The following is a 19,201-nucleotide window of genomic DNA, read 5'->3' as shown; positions in this document are numbered from 1 at the left end:
TAGAGAACAGGTTGGTCCTCTTCCTCTCACTCCACCCACTCTAACAGGTCTGTAACATACACTCAAGCACATACGTACACACCTACACACAAAGCTGTCACCCCAGCAACCGCCCCGGCCCTGCCTCATCTTTCTCATGCTCGATTACACCCCACATAGACACCAGACTCACACCTATGTCAAACTTAGCCCAACCCCTCTTGCACCCTGTGCCCCACTGCCAGTTGCCCATGTGGGGTTTTTAATAAGGTGGATGCAGGAGTAGGTCTTGCTCTCTTCTGGGTGACGTGGATTGGAAGGGATTCTTCATACTTTCATCTGCTTGTTTTGCTTCTTCTTCTTTCTTTTTTTTACACCCCACCTTCATTTACTTTCTGACACTGTAAATACATCTACATTATCTTAGAGAGGAGCCATGAAGTGGACCTGGGTGCTTGTGGCAGTCTTGCTGTCCTTTGGGGCGCTATCGCTGGGCAAGGAGAGCCTGGACTTCCCTGAGTATGATGGCAAGGACCGCGTGCACGACCTCAACGCCAAGAACTATAAGTCTGTGATGAAGAAGTACGACATCATGGTGGTGTACTACCATGACCATCCCGGATCCAGCCGCGTCGCCCAGAGACAGTTTGAGATCGAAGAGTTGGCCCTTGAGGTGGGTTGAGACGAGAACTGAGGGTAGAATATGGAGGATAGCTTTCTGATGAGGATGGAGAATGCTGGAGAATGCAGATATTAAGATTCTGGTTGGAGATTTTGCAGAGTTTTGATAGTTTAATTTACTTTGGGTGAACAGATTCAAAATGAAGCAGATGTGAAACATGCAAGTGATGCTGGTTTAGGAAATTTTATATAATATATATATACTTTTGTATGTACTTATGATGCAAGTAAAAACAGATTGTAGAGGCTACCTGTGGAAAAATGGACAGATATTTGCATGTTTGGCAGCAGATGTGTGTATTTTTTTGCATTTTTTTTTGTGAAAATGGACACAGGAGAGGTTATCATGGTGGAAAACAGATTTGCTGGATTCAGAAATGCTGATTGGTGAAGTGCGAAAAATGTGTCAGAAGCCAATGGTGTGTTGCCAGTGTGGGCAAAGAGCTGAGCTGTGAACACCCAAGATATCATTTATTCTGGCAAAGGTTGGGCCTGCGTCCAATGTGTGTGCGCATCTATGTGTGTGTGTGTGTGTGTGTGTGTGAGAGAGAGAGCTGATGCATTTAACACACTTGCTGATCACACCTTAAGCCTCCTGTCAGCCTCGACACTCAGCAGTTTGATGGCATTCCTCGCAGAAAGACATGATGTCATCTTTCAGCTCAAAGCTTCAGTCTGAGCTGACAAAACATCAACTTGTCACATAATCTCACACCACACATCCCATAAAAAGATATTTTTGCCACAAGTTGATTCAACATTTGTAGTTGCGCAGTCATTTTAAACAGAGAGCAAAATTAAATGTATACAATAGAGACCAAACAGATTCTCAAACAGCCTTTCATACAGACTTTATATCATTAGAAGAACTCTTGAAGCACTGATCATTGCGATTCTAAAAAAAAATCATAGGGGTGATGACTGATTTGTGGGACATACATACTGGATCATGTAGTAGGAATGTTTTATTGCATTTGGCATGGTTCATGTACAGTGTAAAGTAAAGGCGGCGACCTTATACTCTTCTTGTATTATGGTGTTTTACAGAGAGTTGCTGGTGGCTCCTTTTAGAATTGACATGCAGAACATCCATCCAAAAAAAACAGTCTTGACATTTACAACCTAACTCCAAAACAGATTTGGGCATCTAGTCAGTAAGAATGAAACAAGAAGCACTCGGCAGCTCCTAGAAAACATTTCAGCTCTTTCTCTGACTCAGTTGTGATCATGTTACAGCTTCAGCGACATTATGTGCAGCAAAAAGTTTTCAGCGGCTAAATGCGGCAATCAGTAAATTATAGGTGTATCATATCAGATTTAGGAAATAAATGAAACAGGATGAAGGGGGGGATAAAAATAATAGTGTCGGCTAGTCATGGAGAGGAAAGCACTAATAACCAAAACAGAAAGTGAGAAAGAGAGAGAGACATGAGAGAGGCTGCTCTGCTTAGCGTATCACATCATCTCCGCTGCCTCTTGTGCCTCTGTATGGGGCAGTAGGGCTCAGCGTTGGGGCTACAGGCCAGCGCTGGAGCTACTGGCTCCAGTAGTGCAGCCTCAGCTCCATGCTATGATTGACACCTGCAGTACTGTATTTGTCAGCGGATCCCAGAGCGCTGAGCATCACGGCCACTTCGCCAAAATAGTCCCTGGGCTGGTGTGGCTCCTGGTGCTATATTTACCCCGAGCTGCTTTTGTGGTGGGTTTCGAGCTCCCCAAAGGCTTGTGTTTCTCCATATGAATGTATTAAGATTTACATTTAATGAGGCGTTATTAATAGCAACAGGCAACAGCAAAAGGTGCAAAATTTCAGAGGTCAAGTCTGTCTGTGGGGGTTAAAGAAAGTCAAATGGAATACATCATGGTGACAGTGAGGAAGTCATAATTAAGTGCTTTCTCCTTCTGTCATTTGGAGCTGATGTGGTTGTTGAAGTGGCCACCCATGTAGGGCCTAGGCGTTGTTATGGAAGGTGCTTCATCACTAATGCTGGCTCATCTGTCCATTTAGACTGGAACACCTACTTTCTTGAGAATAAACGCATTTTTAAGTTAAATTAGCACAAATGAAGGTGTATATTGTGGTAACCATTTTTAGTTTTAGATATCAAAATAGGAAAAAACTATCTACTGCCCAATGGGAGAGGAAATAATGTTCATAACCATCACATATCACTGCAAGACTGTTATATTTTTGGTATATCTGTGCTAAAGTAACTAAAATTGTAGCATGTCTTTCTGCGGTGCAGCATGGTTGTGTAGCTGGAAAACATTCAGATATGAAGCTATGAAATCTCATCCCTCATACTGAGTCTGCTGGTGTAACTTTACATGTAGATCTTCAGATGCTCTAAAGTAGTGAAATCGCTCCCATTACTGCAGAAACGCCTCTGAACACCAAGGTCCAAAAACAACTTTGCATGTTCTATATAGAGAGGACGAGCAGATATAAATGCAATAAATCACTTCTATCATACATCTACTCAATTTACTGAAATTTCAGTCGAAAAAGAAAACAAACACAAAAGTTTGTCTTTCACCTTTTGGAGGATAAACTGACATGAGTCCAAATGTGCTGGTTAATAACTACCATTATAAAATGCTGGTACGCCTGCTGACTTTGTTAAAAAACTTAAAGGAATCCTTAAATATATAATTAAGTATTAAGCCTTAATCTCAAGAGCTTGAGAATTTTATTTTAGCCTACTTAAATGCCAAAAGGGCGAGGTCTGCAACAAAATATGTAAAAAACAACTAAAATCCCTATAGAACAAAAAATACTCTCTTTGCTTTTATAAACTGTTTACAGTATATACTTTTATATTATATATAACTTAAAGGATATTTTTTTTCTGGCTTAAATGCTTCTAAATGACAAACTGAACTGCTTTACCCACCAACCTGCAACTTCAATCAACTTAAAGAAATCCTCAGAATCATGTGCACAACAAGCTGCAGGACGGCCTAGTTAGTCCAACTATTTATGCCAGTAAAAGCAGCTGCTCAAGATCTCTGACACCAGCGTGCATGTGTGTGTGTGTGTGTGTGTGAGAGTGTGTTTGTGTGTGTGCGTGTTTTTTACCCTTCAAATGCACTGAGAAGGCGCTCAAACCACTTCCTCAGTGCAGCTGGTCTGTCAGTACGGCGCTGCCATTGGTGCAGCCGACTGTCAGTCATGAGGTTCAAGTTTCATACAGATTTAGAAAGTGCATAAGCAGCTCTCTGAAAAGCAGGCTTTTATGGTAATGAAACTACTGAGTGAGACAGCTTTTTCAAAAGGTGTAAACAATAGTGTAACAGTCTTATAAAATGCATAAAATACATTCATTCCAGGCTGCATTCCTATGTTTTTGAAATGACGAACTAGAATCACGTCTGTACTTATGAAGGAATGTGTTTGTTTTACAGCTTGCAGCCCAGGTCCTGGATGAGTTTGATGATGAGGATATCGGAGTCGGTCTCATTGATGCAAAGCTCGACAAGGCTGTTGCAAAGAAATTAGGTAAAATCAGCAAGTTAATTATGAAAAAACCTGACTAACCAGTATCCCAACCTGAACTAACCTGTCCAAATAGAGATAACACGGCACTCAGTGAAATATTTTACAACGAGGTTTGGGTTCTTAGAGGTGTAAAAGAAATGCATGCTGAAAGTCTGTTTTTTTGTCTCCAGGCATTGACGAGCCCGACAGCATCTTCATCTTCACAGACGATGAAGTCATAGAATATGACGGCGAGCTTGCAGCAGACACTCTTGTGGAGTTCATCTATGATGTTCGTGAGGATATAATCTCCCAGTTAATAGCCTGCCTTATTTTAGCGGACAAAATGTCTCTAAATAATCATTTGCTTTCAGCGAAAACTTAGTTTTACACAGTTTTTTCTCTTTTTGCTGTCATTTCCATTTCTTCAACAGGTTATTGAGGACCCAGTGGAAATTATTGACAATAGTAAGGAACTGAAGGGCTTTGAAAACGTCGAAGAGGACATCAAACTGGTGGGCTACTTTAAGAGTCACAAGTCAGAACGTAAGAATCTGTACTGTGATGGCATGATAACCTGTTTCAGTCTCTTTCTTACAGTTGCTTTTTCACATAATTGTCAATAATTAGATATAAATGCAACAGCCTCGTAAATGTAAGATCATCTTTATAATGTTTATTGACATTTAAAATTGCTGCTTGATTTTTCAAAGTGGGTTTCACTGAGCACACAAAGAGCAACAGTAATAATGAGAATAAAAAGTCTACATTCTTAGATATGTCATACTTGGAACCGAGGTACTGCAACAACTTGATGAATGCCTGTAAAATTTCAGATTTTGAGGCTTTTGCTGATGCAGCTGAAGAGTTCCATCCTCACATCAAGTTCTTTGCCACATTCAATGCCAAGGTGAGTAATTATGACACATCTTTTTTACTAAATTGAGTTTTGGTGTCTTTATTTGTAAATTATCACAATAAAAGCATACAATAAAAGTTAGATATGATGCTGTAGAGTTTTGTGACCAGAAATGGCCAGTTCTGTTCTTGTAAAGTTAATTAAAGACATCAGCAATGTGAACTGTCATTGTAACAGTTCTCAAAAGCTGGATCAAACAAATATCTTTTCAAATTGATAGAAAACACTGTGGAAATTATTATATATGTTAACAGACACATAAAGAAGTGAAACATCAAAAATTCTGTGTGAAAAGTATACAAACATTGTCAGCAATCACTTATCTACTTAAAAATACAGCACACACCATTTGGTGCTCAGAATGTGTTTTCATTTAAAAACAACAACCATGTAGGATGTCTGAGATCATATATTCTTTGATTGATTATTGCAACTTTAACACTGGAGTAGACTATAATAGTCACGGTTTTACACTCATTACCAATTAAAACAATCAAACAAACAAAAAACTGTGGGCCCAGGAGTGAGCCTTGGGGCACTCCAGAAAGATGTCTTTAACATGTAGTCATGCTTCAGAGAAATAAATGGCTTTAAAATAAAAATATAAATCATAGAATAACAGCCTCATTTCCATATCTATCTTTTTATTCTATATATTTGACACGACAAAATTACACATTTTGTAATATAATAGTCAATAACTGAGTAGGTCTAAAAATTAATCAAGTGGGATTTTTTTTTGGAGATTTCACTTTAACTTGTTCTGTTTTTTAGTTTGTGTTAAAAACGTATTGCACAGAAAATTAAAAGAAACTGTTGAAATAATGGATAAACAATAATCTTGCCAGAGGTGAGTAACATTATCCTTTAATTCTTAACAGCAAGCATGGATAAAAAGATACCCAGAGCTTTAAAGTATCCTCATTCAATAATGAAATAAATAGGAATGATAAGAAGTATGACAATTATGAGTACTCAGAATGGCCACCTTTGAATCCTGGGCATTAAAAACACCTTTGGTGGGTCACTGTGAAAAAGATTGTTGGGCTATCGCTCTCATTTACCATTTTTCAAAAATAATTCTGTTCTCAGAAAGTTAAAACAGGCTAGTCATGAAGTATTTAGCAAAATTAATACATCTTTCATGCTCAGATGACTAATGCTTTGGTCCTGGGTTACAGGTCGCCAAGGCTCTGGAGCTGAAGCTTAATGATGTCGACTTCTATGAACCCTTCATTGATGATCCAGTGCTCATCCCTGGAAAACCTTACTCTGAGGATGAGCTGGTGAAGTTCATTGAAGATAATGACAGGTAATTCCCAACAGTGCTTTGCTACATGAGTTAAAAGCTAAACCTTCGGAATTAATAACCAAACACATTAAAATCTAACTGATCTGTGCTTCTTAAGACCAACCCTGAGGAAGCTGCAACCCCACAACATGTACGAGATCTGGGTAAGAACTTCAACAACTGCAGTGGATAGATGAATCTGTTGAGCTAAACTAGGCTTAATGAGATGACAACTTCAGAAAGATTTGGCAATTTTCTGAAACTGTAAACTGTAACTATCTAACTTCAACAAAGTAGCCCCTGTGGATTCAATTTGTCTTCATTCTTTCCACAGGCTGACGATGTCGACGGTGAACATATCATTGCTTTCGCAGAGGAGGCTGACCCAGGTAAAGTAACTCTCTATTACTGACAATTTCTTCTTCTCATCCTGTGAGGCAAACTAAAATTAGGGGTTATAAAAAATATTGATAGAACAATAAAATGTCATCTTCTGTTGTCATTCATTATTTAGATACTGGACCAAGAACAAAATTTTTGTTTGATGATTTATCACAGATGATTGTCTTGCAATCTCTAATATCTGTACCTCGATACTATATTCCACTTTGTCAGGGGCAACATATTGTGATAGTTTCGTATCTTGAGTTATTTGATTTTGACTGTGATCTTCCTCTCCAAACCTCAGACGGTTTTGAGTTCCTGGAGATCCTGAAGCAAGTGGCCGAGGACAACACCGACAACCCTGACCTCAGCATTGTCTGGATTGACCCTGACGACTTCCCTCTGGTAAAAATGAGACACAGTGCAATATGGTTAATATAAACTGGAGAATGACAGGCAACTGAAAAGTGACATGTATTGACTAAGAAGATAACTTTTTAATTAATTGACATGTTTGGTGACAGCAGCTTCCTGACCTTTTTCCAAATTCCTTCTGCAGCTTCTCCCTCACTGGGAAAAGACTTTCGGAATTGACCTGTCCCACCCTCAGATTGGTGTTGTCGATGCTGATGATGTGAGTATTTCTTTTCTCCGTTGATGCACATTTCTGTGTTTTGCTGCACTCATGTATTGTTTTGCATATATACATATACACCCAAGGTTAGGTGTAAGGCTTGTTTGTTCATAATAGTATTATGCACCATTACAATGTAAATTTCAGTTGCAAACAGGAATGGTGAGGCCCCAACATGGCTTCTCCATGTCTTAAAGAAGGGCCTGTGTGAAAATCTACTTCATATAATGAAATTACTATGCTTGCATGTTAGGTTGCTTCATATTATTTCTCACAACATAACTGGCATACAGCAAATCCTTTTGTCTCCTTTCCCCACACCCAAACTGGTTGAGGCAGATGGCTGCCCTTCCTGAGCCTGATTCTGCCAGAAGTTTCTTCCTGTAAAAGGGAATTTCTTTCCTTCTCATTTTTACCAAAGTCACTTGTTTGGATTTGTTGGGTTTCTCTCTGTAATATAATATTTTTCAGTCTTTGCATGTAAAGTGCCCTGAGATGACTTAGAACTGGTGCTTTGTAAATAAAACTGAAACTAATTAAATGAGGAAGTCAGCATTAAAGTACAGCTAATTTGTTTTGATTTTGAGACTCTGAGGTTCATCAGAGCCCTTTGACATTTTAATCCAGTCCTTTAAATACCATGCAAGATAAGTTTAAGTCCACAATGTACCGGTATGTTTGTGCTAAGACAACAGAACCAACATGATAAGCAACAATCAGTCCAGGTGCCCTATGGGGTTTTGTTGTATTTTGCATATGCCACATAAATTCATATAAATGTTCCATTCATAAAAATATTGCTTCACAGATTATCAAATCCACATCTGAGTGGTTTTTCTTTGTTCTTTTTGCTTTGCAGGCCGACAGTGTGTGGCTGGACATGGACGATGGCGAAGACATGCCCTCTGCTGATGAGCTGGAAGACTGGATTGAGGATGCTCTGTCAGGCGAAATCGATCCTGATGATGATGATGATGATGATGATGATGATGATGATGATGATGACGATGATGATGACGATGATGACGATGATGACGACGATGACGACGATGATGATGATGATGACGACGATGACGACGACGATGACGACGACGACGACGATGATGACGATGATGACGATGATGATGATGATGACGATGATGACGACGACGATGACGATGATGATGACGACGATGATGACGACGACGACGACGATGACGATGATGATGATGATGACGATGATGATTATTAAATCATTGAGTCATAATTTACTTGTTAAGTCTGACCAATGCAGTTTCAAGAGTCAACATCATTTACTCTATCAAATCATCATCTTTTGTAACAAGTTCTTAGGTTGAACTCGTCAGCTCATTTTGATATCTCATCTATTCATCATCCTCTCTCTGCATCCCACAGAACAATATTCCATTTCCAGTTTATCCCTCCCCTCTACATATTCACTAATCCTTCATGTAACAAAGTACTCTCTAAGATGCCACAGTGTCTTTATTCCCACATGTAACACTGTCTGGTACAATAAAAAAAGAAATTCTTTCAAAACCTTGCCATCTACTGCTATTGATTTTTATATTATTAAAGTTTTTATTTTCCTAAGTACTGGAGAGGTTGCATTGTTTTATGCATTATGTCTGAGTCCATCTGTGGAGTCTGTTGCCGTTTGAATGTCTTTTATTTATGTTCACAAATTTTCTTGTTTTCCCCAGTATTGAAATGACTGAGGTCAGATCCAAGGGTGCTAGCAGGCTTTTCTGTCGGGTCCTAAGTATCACCCGCCTACTCTGTGAAATCAATGTAATGCTGTACACTGAAAGTGCTGTACATCATATGGATGTTTTCTACAATGATGACTTATAATCTACAGCAATATTCTATTTTTGTAACAAGAGAAATTTAACGTACTGTAAAGTCTTAAATAAATGACCGCTTGGACAGAAACCCCACTATTGTATAGTTTTTAAAGATGTGTTTGTGTGTGTATGTGTGAAACATAGATGATAGTAAGTGATGTATGTGTGAAATGCAAATGGTAGTTACTAATGATTGAAAATACACAATAATTTGGAAATGTCTTTACCAAATAAAGTGCAGAAAGGCTAAATAGATACAAAGTAGACAGAAGTTCGTTTCCAAAAAGTTAGTACGCATTTAAAGCCACGGAGATAGAGATGCCATCAGCACTCCCTTGTGATATGTAGCAATACTACTCACTATTCACCCCCTTCAAGTCAGTATTTAGTAGATGCACCCTTGCCTACGATTACAGAATCAAGCCTATGTGGATAGATCTCAAGTATGGCCTGTTGTCAAGAAGCAGCCCCACATCATGATGATGCCACCACCATGCTTCACGAAGAGGATGATGTGTTTTTGATGATGTGCAATGTTTGGTGTCCATCAAACAGAGTGTCAAGCCTGATGGCCAAAAAGCCTACTTTTGGCCTCATCAGTGCACAGAACCTCCTCCAACCTGACTCCAGATTCTCCCACATGCCTCATGGCAAAACTGAAGTTGAGATTTAAAATGAGAGTTCTTCAACAGTGCCATTTTCTTTTTTTTTTTTTTTTTTGCTCTTCAAGAAAATTTTGATGAACAACCCGGGGAAGTAGTAGCATGGACAGTTTCTCCCATCTCTACTGCTAAAACTTGAAACTCCTTCAGAGGAGTTACAAGTTGGTGTCTTGGAGGCCTCCCTCATAAGTGTCTTTCTTGTACAGTCCCTTAGGTTTTTTGAGGACCACCTGCTCTAGTCAGTTTTACACAAGTCATGGTTTTAACTGTACCCCAAGTGGTATTCATTTCCATCCCCTGACTTATGCTTTTCAATAATCTTTTCAAAGAGTTGCAGTCGGGTCTGTTTTATTGGCAGGACTTACTGGGACATCCCTCTAAAGTGAAGTCAAGGTTACTTGTGTCATTTTGAATTCCACACCAATGTCCTTCTTTGGCAAGAGGTGAACTTTCCCCTGCTTGCTTACAGACAGGTTTGTTTTTATTATGACAACAAACAGCATTCTTCCCCGTTATTGTGAACAGAATTCAAAGAAAAGAGAACAGGAAATAAAATTTGACTCATTACAAAGCTACATGTTCAAATGTAAATGAATGGGAAAGTAGACAAAGCATGCATTTGCAAACTTACTTTAATATTTTGCAACTTTATTTAAATAATAAATGTGTCATCATTTATTGGAAGTAGAAACTTTTGTTGAGTGCAGCATCGGGCGATGCACTTTGCTGTGTCATGTTGGTCTGCTGGGTTAAGCATGGGTCCCTCTGATTGCATCTGGACAACTTCAGTTAACTACCATTTTCTGACTGGCCAGATGTAATTCCTTAAATATCAAAAAATAGCTGGGGAGGCTGAAGTAAATTAAATTGTTAAAAGGACTTCAACCAAAGTTAACCTGCTGCAGTTTAGGGAAAGAAGGATGACAAACAGACAAATCTACCTACCTACCTACCTATATAATCAATAACCTACTAAAGTCAAGTCAAATGCAGTAAAATAATCAAATTCTGAAATCTGCTCTGATTTATTTATAGCAATCAAACAAGTCGTTGGAAGCAGTTGTAACACTGATCACAGTGACCTCTCTCATAATGAACCAACATTCATGGGAGCCAAGACTGTAAAAACCTGTTCTTCCAAATATAAAAATGTATATGTGGACTCACTTTGGATTAACTGGTATATCAAAATACCTCACATTTTTTCCATAGCTCCCATTGTTTGTTTCAGATTTCATCTTTACAGTTAAAAGAAGGAATCTGCATGTGTGTGAAAAAAAGAGTCCTGGGTTGCAATCAAATACTCCAAAAAAAATATTACAGCCTATGTTGTTTTTGTTAAATGCTTTTCTTTAACTTGCATCTATAGGTCAAGGAAAGATGTGAAGAACAGTAGAAAAACTAGCTAAAAATAAACTAATGAGGGAGATGTTAGGTTTTATTATTTCTATTACTTTTATTAAACATGCTGCTGGCTTAATACTGATTTATACATTGCTTTTATGTGCTAAATAAAAAAATGTTGTACTGATCTGTGAATAAATAAAAATGATTCAAGCATGTATCCCAGGCCCTGAAGGATAGAATAACCGAAGATTGGACCGGATCCGATTTAAGAAAATGCTGCTGCTTACACTCATGACACACCAGCACTCATTGCTGACACACATACATACACACACGCACATTGCATGCACACTCACACTTACTTGGTGTTGAAGACCACTCCACACTCCCAGTCATGAGAAGTCCTTGTGAGAACAAAAGCTGTTGTGTCTAAGAACTGATAAACAAGACATGACTGGAGCTGGTGCATCATTGAGAAGCTGTGATACTATTACACACTGCCTGGCCAAAAAAAAAAAACGTTGCCACCTGGATTTAACTAAGCAAGTAGGTCAGAGTCTTCCATTGGATAGTTACTGCAGTGATGAATGTGTTTCAGCTGCAACAACTTATTTAACCCTCGCTGATGCAGTGAGGAGCTTCTCATTTCTTAAACAACCATGTTGGAAGACATATCCTGTGGTCATGGGAAGGATGTTAATCCTCAGGAGGGTCAAATTAATGGCCTGCATCAAGCAAAGAAAACAACTAAGGAGATTTATGAAACTACTAAAATCAGTTTAAAAACTGTCCAATGCATAATTAAAACCTGGAAGGATAGTGGTGAACTATCATCTTTGAGGAACAAATGTGGTCTGATGAGTCCAGATTTATCCTGTTCCAAAGTGATGGGGGCATCAGGGTAAGAAGAGAGGAGGATGAAGTGATGTACTCATCATGGCTAGAGTCTACCAGCCTGTGGGGGTTAGAGTTATGGGTTCAATGGGTTCAACTGAGTTTTTCTTCCCTGACAGCATGGGCATGTTCCAAGATGAAGATGCCTGGACTCATGGGGCTCACATGGTGAACGAGTGGATCAGGGAGCATAAGACGTCATTTTCACATATGGATTGACCTCCACAGAGTCCAGACCTCAGCCCCATTAAGAATCTTTGGAATGTTTTGGAGAAGACTTTGCACAGTGGTCTGACTCTCCCATCATCAATATAAATTTTGGTGAAAAATTAATGCATCTCTAGACAGAAATAAATGCTGTGACATTGCAGAAGCTTATCAAAACAATGCCACAGCGAATGTGAGTTGCTCTCAGAACTAAAGGCAGTCCAACAAAATATTAGATTGTGCGACTTTTTTTTGGCCGGAGAGTGTATATGAATGTCACAGAAGTCAACAGTTACTGGTGAAGGGAACAATACAGAAATAGACATGTGAATCATATAGGGAAGGTCTCTTTTACAGTACACGGGTTCAGCTGATTGGAGGAATCATGTACCAAGAGGCTGAGGACATGCCTGTGTACCCACGAAGACGGGGCTAAGTTTGATCCATCAGTTTTTGACCAATAAGATTGTAGCACATTTCATAAAATACTCTGTATACCGGGAACTTCATCCATCCCTGGGAAGACGCCTACAGATTAACACTTTGTTGACTGTGGTCCTCTGATCAGTAATGGTCCTTGATATCAAACTTAATTTTGCATCGCAGAATAAACAACTTTAACTGAGAGAAGTTGCTTGTCTTCTATCTCAAAAACGAACACGCTCAACAGAGGCCACCAAGACACCTATGACTCCTCTGAAGGAGTTACAAGCTTCAGTTGCTATGCTTTTTAATAAGCTCATTTTATTATTGTTTAGCTAGTTAGAAGGTGGTTGTTATTAAATTTAGTTGACATTTTAGTGATATCTAGCCATTTTTATTAATAAGTGATTGTTTCCATAATAAATAATTATGGAATTTGTACAGAAATGATCATAATGAACATTAAAAACATTATTTTTTTTTGCTTTTAATAAAAATGTATGCTAGATATATCCCATGGACTTCAAAAGTCCCTCAATCATATATTGACCCAAATAAAGATTTTATTAAGAATACCAAAAAAAAAATCCATTCTTATGTCCAGACTTTAACATTTTTAATGAAGATAATTCTCTTCAATGCTTCCAAGATTTGAAAAATACAAATAAACAGACACAGCAGGCTATAGAAGAGAGGATTAGGCTTTAAAAAGCAGGACAATGTTGACATGCATGACTTGTTTCTTGCGGTTTCGGTTCCTTTAAAGTTTCGGCTCCGCCCTGCGCAGCATGTGGCAAGCTGCTGCCTCGGTATCTGTTGCGCATGCGCCACCGCCGGACACGCCCCTTCTTTCTGCAGCCATGTGGTTGTCGTTGGTAAATACAAACGTCCACTAAATTTTTTACTCCAGCTTCCCTGTGAGTTTTAACCGTGACTCCAGCGCGGCCGGAGCAGCCAGAATGTCGGCGGACGTCGTGAACCTGGAGGCGCAGGTGGAGTCGGTGCTGGGGGCGCTGGTGAAAGCGGCCACGGCGGAGTTAACCAAACTGTTCGAGAGCAGGTACCGAGCCGCGGCGGTGGAAGCGGGCCGCACCGAGCACCAAAGGGAAAATGAAAGCCTGAAGACACCGGAGCGTTTACCGAGCGGGGACACGAAGCGCAGCATCGGAGTGCAAGTGGACGTTTTTCCGCCGCTGGAGCTTTGTGGTAGGTTGTTGTTGGAGCTGCGACTTCCTGCTTGGGCGGCAGTGAGGAATGAATTGAGGAGATTTGCTACGTTTGCGTGCAAAGGAAAAAAGTTTTGCATCATCAATACACGATTCGCTTGATGAATGTTTGCACATCTTGCATGCATCAAGCCTTCTTTAGTATTTCTTGCCCTGAACTCCTGCAGAGTGCTGCCCATTGGAAAACTACTGCTGCTGAGGAATGTGTGTTTTTCTGCTTGAACCCCCTCCCCCTCTCTTCTCTATAGATCCTTTCCTCTCAGACGGGGAGTGGAAGGAGGTGGTGGTGGAGGGGTGTCTCCTTCCTTCAGAGATCCTGGCTGAACATAATGGCCATGATGACCTCGAGTGGTCACCTCTGAAGGATGAGGTTAGTGGGAATTTACTGCGCTGCAGGTCAGCTGTGGAATGAGCGAGAACAGACCTGGTGAAACTCAAGCCAGCCTGGCATCTTCTCATAGCACCATTTAACATATTCTCTGCTTGGAAGGTGTGACCCTCATTGCATTGAATGCACTCTATACATGCAGATTTCTCTCTTTGTAAATCAGCTTGTGGCAGAGCCTGTGGATAAAGTGGAGCCGAGCGACTTTAAAGCGGAACATCAGGCTGATGGTGACGCTCAAACTGAAGTTCTTGTGCACGGTAAGAGCTGATGAACACACACTACGCAAGCCTATGTGCAGCGTCTGTTAAAAAAAAAAAAAAAAAAAAAAAAAGGAAGTTTTGAGTTCACATAAACAAACACAAACTTGACGGTTGTCCTGTAGCAAGTCATCAGGGACCTTCTCCTCAACCACCAACTTTATTATTATAAACTATGGATATTTAAAATGGTATCTGTCAAACTCAAGCTTAATGTATCTTTTTTGTAGATTATTAAAAAAACTACTCTGTTGACCCACTTTCTGCATGTTTTTTTGCACATTGCAGTTTGAGCCATTGTTTAAATGACATGAATTCACAGTTTCTCATCATGTCATTGATTCAAATTTTGGAGAGCAAAAATTCTGTGATTATGTGTGAGTTGAGTAATGACAAAAATCAGCTGATGCTGTTATGAGAGGTCCCATCTTTGAGTTCACAGTAACAAAACAATTGATAATGCAGAAGTTAACTAGTGAAACTTTGTAAAACACATTTAGTTGCATATCAACAAAACACAGAATCCTTTTAAATATGAAATACTTATCCTAAGATTCTGATTCTGAATCAATGGAATGATGAGACATAACTGAATATTTTAGAATCCTTGAGGTATTATCATCCAAAAATAGCCTCAATTTTAGGAGAAATTTGATGATATGGGCCATTCAGTCAAGTGAGAAAATGTGTCCTCCACAGTCAGTTAAACAGATGTAAAAGTCAGTCCTACCAGGTGGGAATATTTTCACATCAGCACTAGACTGAAATGAGATGCAGTCAGGTTACTGTAAAAGCTTCAAAACTGTAAGGAGCAGTTTAAATTCAACTATGACTAGCAGTATAATAGACCATAGGTGATCCGTAATCCACACATATCCAAATCCATATTTCACCACACATGTTGCTCAGCTTTATAGTGTGGCATATCATTTTACTGCTGCTGTTGTTAGAAGGGTGCAGTACTTTAAGTCCGATGACTTCTGGCAATTTAAAAAAAAAAAAAAAAAGTCACCCAGATCTGCTCCAAAATTGAATTGGTCCTGATCCACTTCTCCATCAGGTTTCATGCCATTTGACCTGGTTGTGTTTGTAATCCTGCTGCTTACATACAAACAAATGGCACTAAAAGCATAGCTCCTGTGCAAGGAATAATTCCCCTAAAGCTCAATGCAAAGTTGCACTGACAAGATACAGAGCTTGTCAAAAGCAGTTGATATTGACAGTCATGGCATTATTTATATTGACCTGAAAAATGATCCGATCAGGTGGAGAATATCTTAATTATATTCAGTCAAATTGTACCTAAATGAGAGAAGGAAGGGAATGTGCAAAGTCATTCAAAATGAATCTGATCTTTTTCAGTGCCTGCAGAAACATGGACAGAGAAGTCAAGCTGTGAATCTACGCAGAGCTCACCAGCGAAACCGAAGCCTCTCGTGATCCAACCAGATACGAGTGGCTCCACCTCCGAGGAGAAGGTGAACTTTGTTTGTCCCTTAATCCTCAGGCCAGAGTCTCCCGCACCCAAAGTGGAAAACATAGAGAAGCCCGTTCAAGCCGAACCTCAGCCAGCCTGCGTCAGCACCGCCAAAGGCACCGCCTACAGTCCATCCCCATTGGACGGAGCGGTGACTCCTGCGCAGGTTGGAGTGTGGGAACGGATCCACGCCCCAAAGGAGACGAAGAACTCTCTCCAGATAAAACTGAAACTTGCGTCTCCAGATCAAAAGTTGCTGCGTCCGTGTGCGGTGCAGCTGGTGAATCTGCTCACAGTGCCCGAGTCAGAGATGATGGATCAGGCTGATGCTGCTAACGCTCACAGCGCTCACCTCAAAACAGGCTGGCCTCTGCCCAAAGACCTCCGCCGCCATCAAGGTGTGCACACAGGCCGTCGCCTCTGCTGCTTCACCCAGTGCGGAAACGGCATTTGGCGCCTCCAAAAAGTCGTCGCCCACTCCCGCGACGGATACACCTGCAGTATCTGTGCCAAAACGTTCAAACGGAGGAAGATTCTCAGGCGACATGAGCGCTTCCACACTGGAGAGAAACCATACTCATGCTCAGTGTGTTCCAAGACATTTGCCCTGAGAAAGAGCCTCCGCCGCCACGTGAGGTTCCACACAGGCGAGAGGCCGCACTCCTGCACACAGTGCGGCAAAAGCTTCCGTCTGAGAGACAATCTGAAAGCACATTTGAGATTTCACTCTGGAGAGAAGCCTTTCAGCTGCGACCTGTGTGGTAAGATGTTCAGGATCATGAGGAATATGGAGAAACACAAACTCAGCCAGTGTGAGTTCTTCGTTCCCTCGTTCAGGACAATCGCTGGCCTGTAGCCTGTTCATGGCAGGTTGTGCTGATATCTACCTCAGACTGAAAACACATTGAATTGCTTTTCCACTAAAGCTGACATGATGAAAGTTAAAACAATAACAAAGATAGAAACTGTGATCCATTTTGGTTCCCAACATTTTGGAACCATTCCAGAAACATTACATTGTTATTGTTATGACAGTAACCGGGGTTGCAGTTTATATGGAAATGTTTTTCATTCAACCCATACTACTGATGCGTTTACCTTTTTTTTCTATGTTTCGTTTTTTTTTTATTGCCTCTTGTGATTGTGGACCAAAAGTAGGACAGTTTTACTGAACTTTTTGCATTAGACTGTCTGAAACACATGGTCGCTCTGCAGGGAAATCCTTTTGCGCAGTTGAGCAGGGATACGTGCTAAAGCAGTGAACTTTGGAGATTGTTGTCTTGTAAACAGGAGTAAACACACCAGTAAAGTTTTATGCTTTTATGGCTACACATTAAACATCTGTTGGTACACAGTACAGACCTTCACCTTTCAGCCTGTTTTATATCATGTACTGATGTACATCTACTGATGTTTGTTTTTAAAGTCTTTATTCTTTTATACATTTTTTTACTTTACACTCATGTATCTTATTGTTGAATGTTTGGCTTTTTATTCACGATTACTATGTTGTCTCTAGACGTCTTGTCAAGATGATTTTGTAAGAAATCTGGATTTAATGTTGACTCGCTGCCTGCAATGTTACATTCACCTGTGGACAAACAAACCTGATTTCATGCTTCATTTTGCAAGACTTTTTTAGAAAGTTTTTACATTTGTTAAATACATGTATACAAGATTAACAAATGGTGTGTTTTAAGCTTCTTTTTTTATTTGTTGCGAGATTACATTTGTGTATTAATAAAAAAAACCTTGTTGTGTCAAACAGAATTTTATTTTATGTGAACTCTCAGACACCAGAAGCGCCTTCAAGAAGGGGCCAGAGGGGTTTGAACCACTGCTGAAGTCTCACTGACCAGCCAGGTTAAGTTTACTAGATGCAGTCATGGAAAAAATTCTTAGATCACTCTTGTTTTCTTCAATTTCTTGTTCATTTCAATGCCTGGTACCACTAAAGGTGTATTACCTGAAGAATACAATGAACACTACAAAAAATGCAGCTGATTACATAATATTTTATGTCCTATTTGACGTGCTTCAGCTTCATTGTATTCCCAGAGTATATAAGAGGCCATTTCATGTCATCAGCAGCACTGCACATGCAAAGGCCTAGAGCCTGGATGGAGAAGCAGAACATTGGAACCATGCCTTGGTCTGCTCAGTCACCAGATCTAAATCCAATTCAAAATCTGTGGAAAATCATCAAATGCAAAATGGTGAACCACAAGCCCAGAAACAAAATTTGTTTGAATTTGTGCGACAGGAATGGGCTGCTGTGACAGCAGAACAATGTCAGAAGCTGGTGGAGAGCAAATGGCTGCAGTCATCAGAAACAATGGTTATGCAATCAAGTACTAACTCCTGTGTGGATCATGTGACTAAAACAGAAAAGAAAACATGGCATGTCTAAAAGCTGTTTTTGGCAGTACATTGCCATAGCTATTGATGTAAGAACTGAAATGATTTTGGTCATTATGAAGAAAACCATGGAAAATGTCTGATATCAGCTCTGAAATTAAACTCTTATGAGCTGTTTTTGTTGTTTTCATTGTATTTGTCCAAACAAATGTACCTTTAGTCGTACCAGGCATTAAAATGAACAAGAAACTGAAGAAAACAAGGGTGGTCCAATGATTTTTTTCCATGACTGTATATCTCTAAAATTCTGATTCTCTAAAATAAGATAAAATAAACTTTATTGATCCCACAGTGGGGAAATTTCACCATTACAGCAGCTCCAAAAGAAAACCAGGCGAATTTCGCTGGATTTGGGTTGATTTTTTTGTGAATGTTCTTAAAGAAAATATTAGAAATTTTACTGATATATATGTAGTCACTTTAGATATTTTTAGGATTTTTTTTGGAAGATTTTTACTCATTTTTTGAAAATATTTACAAGAATTTTCTTTCCAAATTTAGGGTGGAATATTCCTTTAAATCAACCTCAATTTCATGTTTTGATCATTATCAAGTGAGAAACCTCAATCCAGACTCCTCATAATGACGTTTGAGATTTATGCTGCTGTTATTTGTTTAGTCCAGACTAAATGACAGAAATCCACAACTGTAATTTTTTTTCTGGACTCGGTTATTAAATGTCAAAACAA

The 19,201-nt window shown here is 39.6% G+C and overlaps 2 protein-coding genes across 2 annotated transcripts; both read left to right on the top strand.

The window, feature by feature from the left end:
• Positions 1 to 186: 186 nt before the first annotated feature.
• On the top strand, positions 187 to 8,905 carry casq1a (calsequestrin 1a). Its single transcript, XM_023284529.3, has 11 exons — positions 187 to 652; positions 4,066 to 4,159; positions 4,330 to 4,430; positions 4,573 to 4,684; positions 4,975 to 5,048; positions 6,239 to 6,369; positions 6,467 to 6,512; positions 6,683 to 6,737; positions 7,037 to 7,137; positions 7,292 to 7,366; positions 8,226 to 8,905. Exons 1-11 carry the CDS (start codon positions 416 to 418, stop codon positions 8,595 to 8,597), a joined length of 1,398 nt encoding a protein of 465 aa, XP_023140297.2. The 5' UTR covers positions 187 to 415; the 3' UTR covers positions 8,598 to 8,905.
• Positions 8,906 to 13,579: 4,674 nt separating this feature from the next.
• si:rp71-1g18.1 (uncharacterized protein LOC559922 homolog) lies at positions 13,580 to 17,864 on the top strand. The gene is made up of 4 exons (XM_023284540.3): positions 13,580 to 13,952; positions 14,221 to 14,342; positions 14,524 to 14,617; positions 15,980 to 17,864. The coding sequence occupies exons 1-4, from the start codon at positions 13,706 to 13,708 to the stop codon at positions 16,948 to 16,950; spliced, it is 1,434 nt and encodes a 477-aa protein (XP_023140308.2). The 5' UTR covers positions 13,580 to 13,705; the 3' UTR covers positions 16,951 to 17,864.
• Positions 17,865 to 19,201: the final 1,337 nt, after the last annotated feature.

This window comes from Amphiprion ocellaris, chromosome 10 (genome assembly GCF_022539595.1).
Source record: "Amphiprion ocellaris isolate individual 3 ecotype Okinawa chromosome 10, ASM2253959v1, whole genome shotgun sequence".
Lineage (NCBI taxonomy): Eukaryota > Metazoa > Chordata > Actinopteri > Pomacentridae > Amphiprion > Amphiprion ocellaris.
This window is presented reverse-complemented; position numbering and strand designations above follow the sequence as displayed.

Coding starts and splice junctions, on each gene's coding strand:
- casq1a (XM_023284529.3), top strand. CDS start 416: ATGAAGTGGACCTGGGTGCTTGTGGCAGTCTTGCTGTCCTTTGGGGCG. Junction 653..4,065: donor TCGAAGAGTTGGCCCTTGAG/GTGGGTTGAGAC, acceptor TTTGTTTTACAG/CTTGCAGCCCAGGTCCTGGA. Junction 4,685..4,974: donor TAAGAGTCACAAGTCAGAAC/GTAAGAATCTGT, acceptor GTAAAATTTCAG/ATTTTGAGGCTTTTGCTGAT.
- si:rp71-1g18.1 (XM_023284540.3), top strand. CDS start 13,706: ATGTCGGCGGACGTCGTGAACCTGGAGGCGCAGGTGGAGTCGGTGCTG. Junction 14,343..14,523: donor GGTCACCTCTGAAGGATGAG/GTTAGTGGGAAT, acceptor TTTGTAAATCAG/CTTGTGGCAGAGCCTGTGGA. Junction 14,618..15,979: donor AACTGAAGTTCTTGTGCACG/GTAAGAGCTGAT, acceptor GATCTTTTTCAG/TGCCTGCAGAAACATGGACA.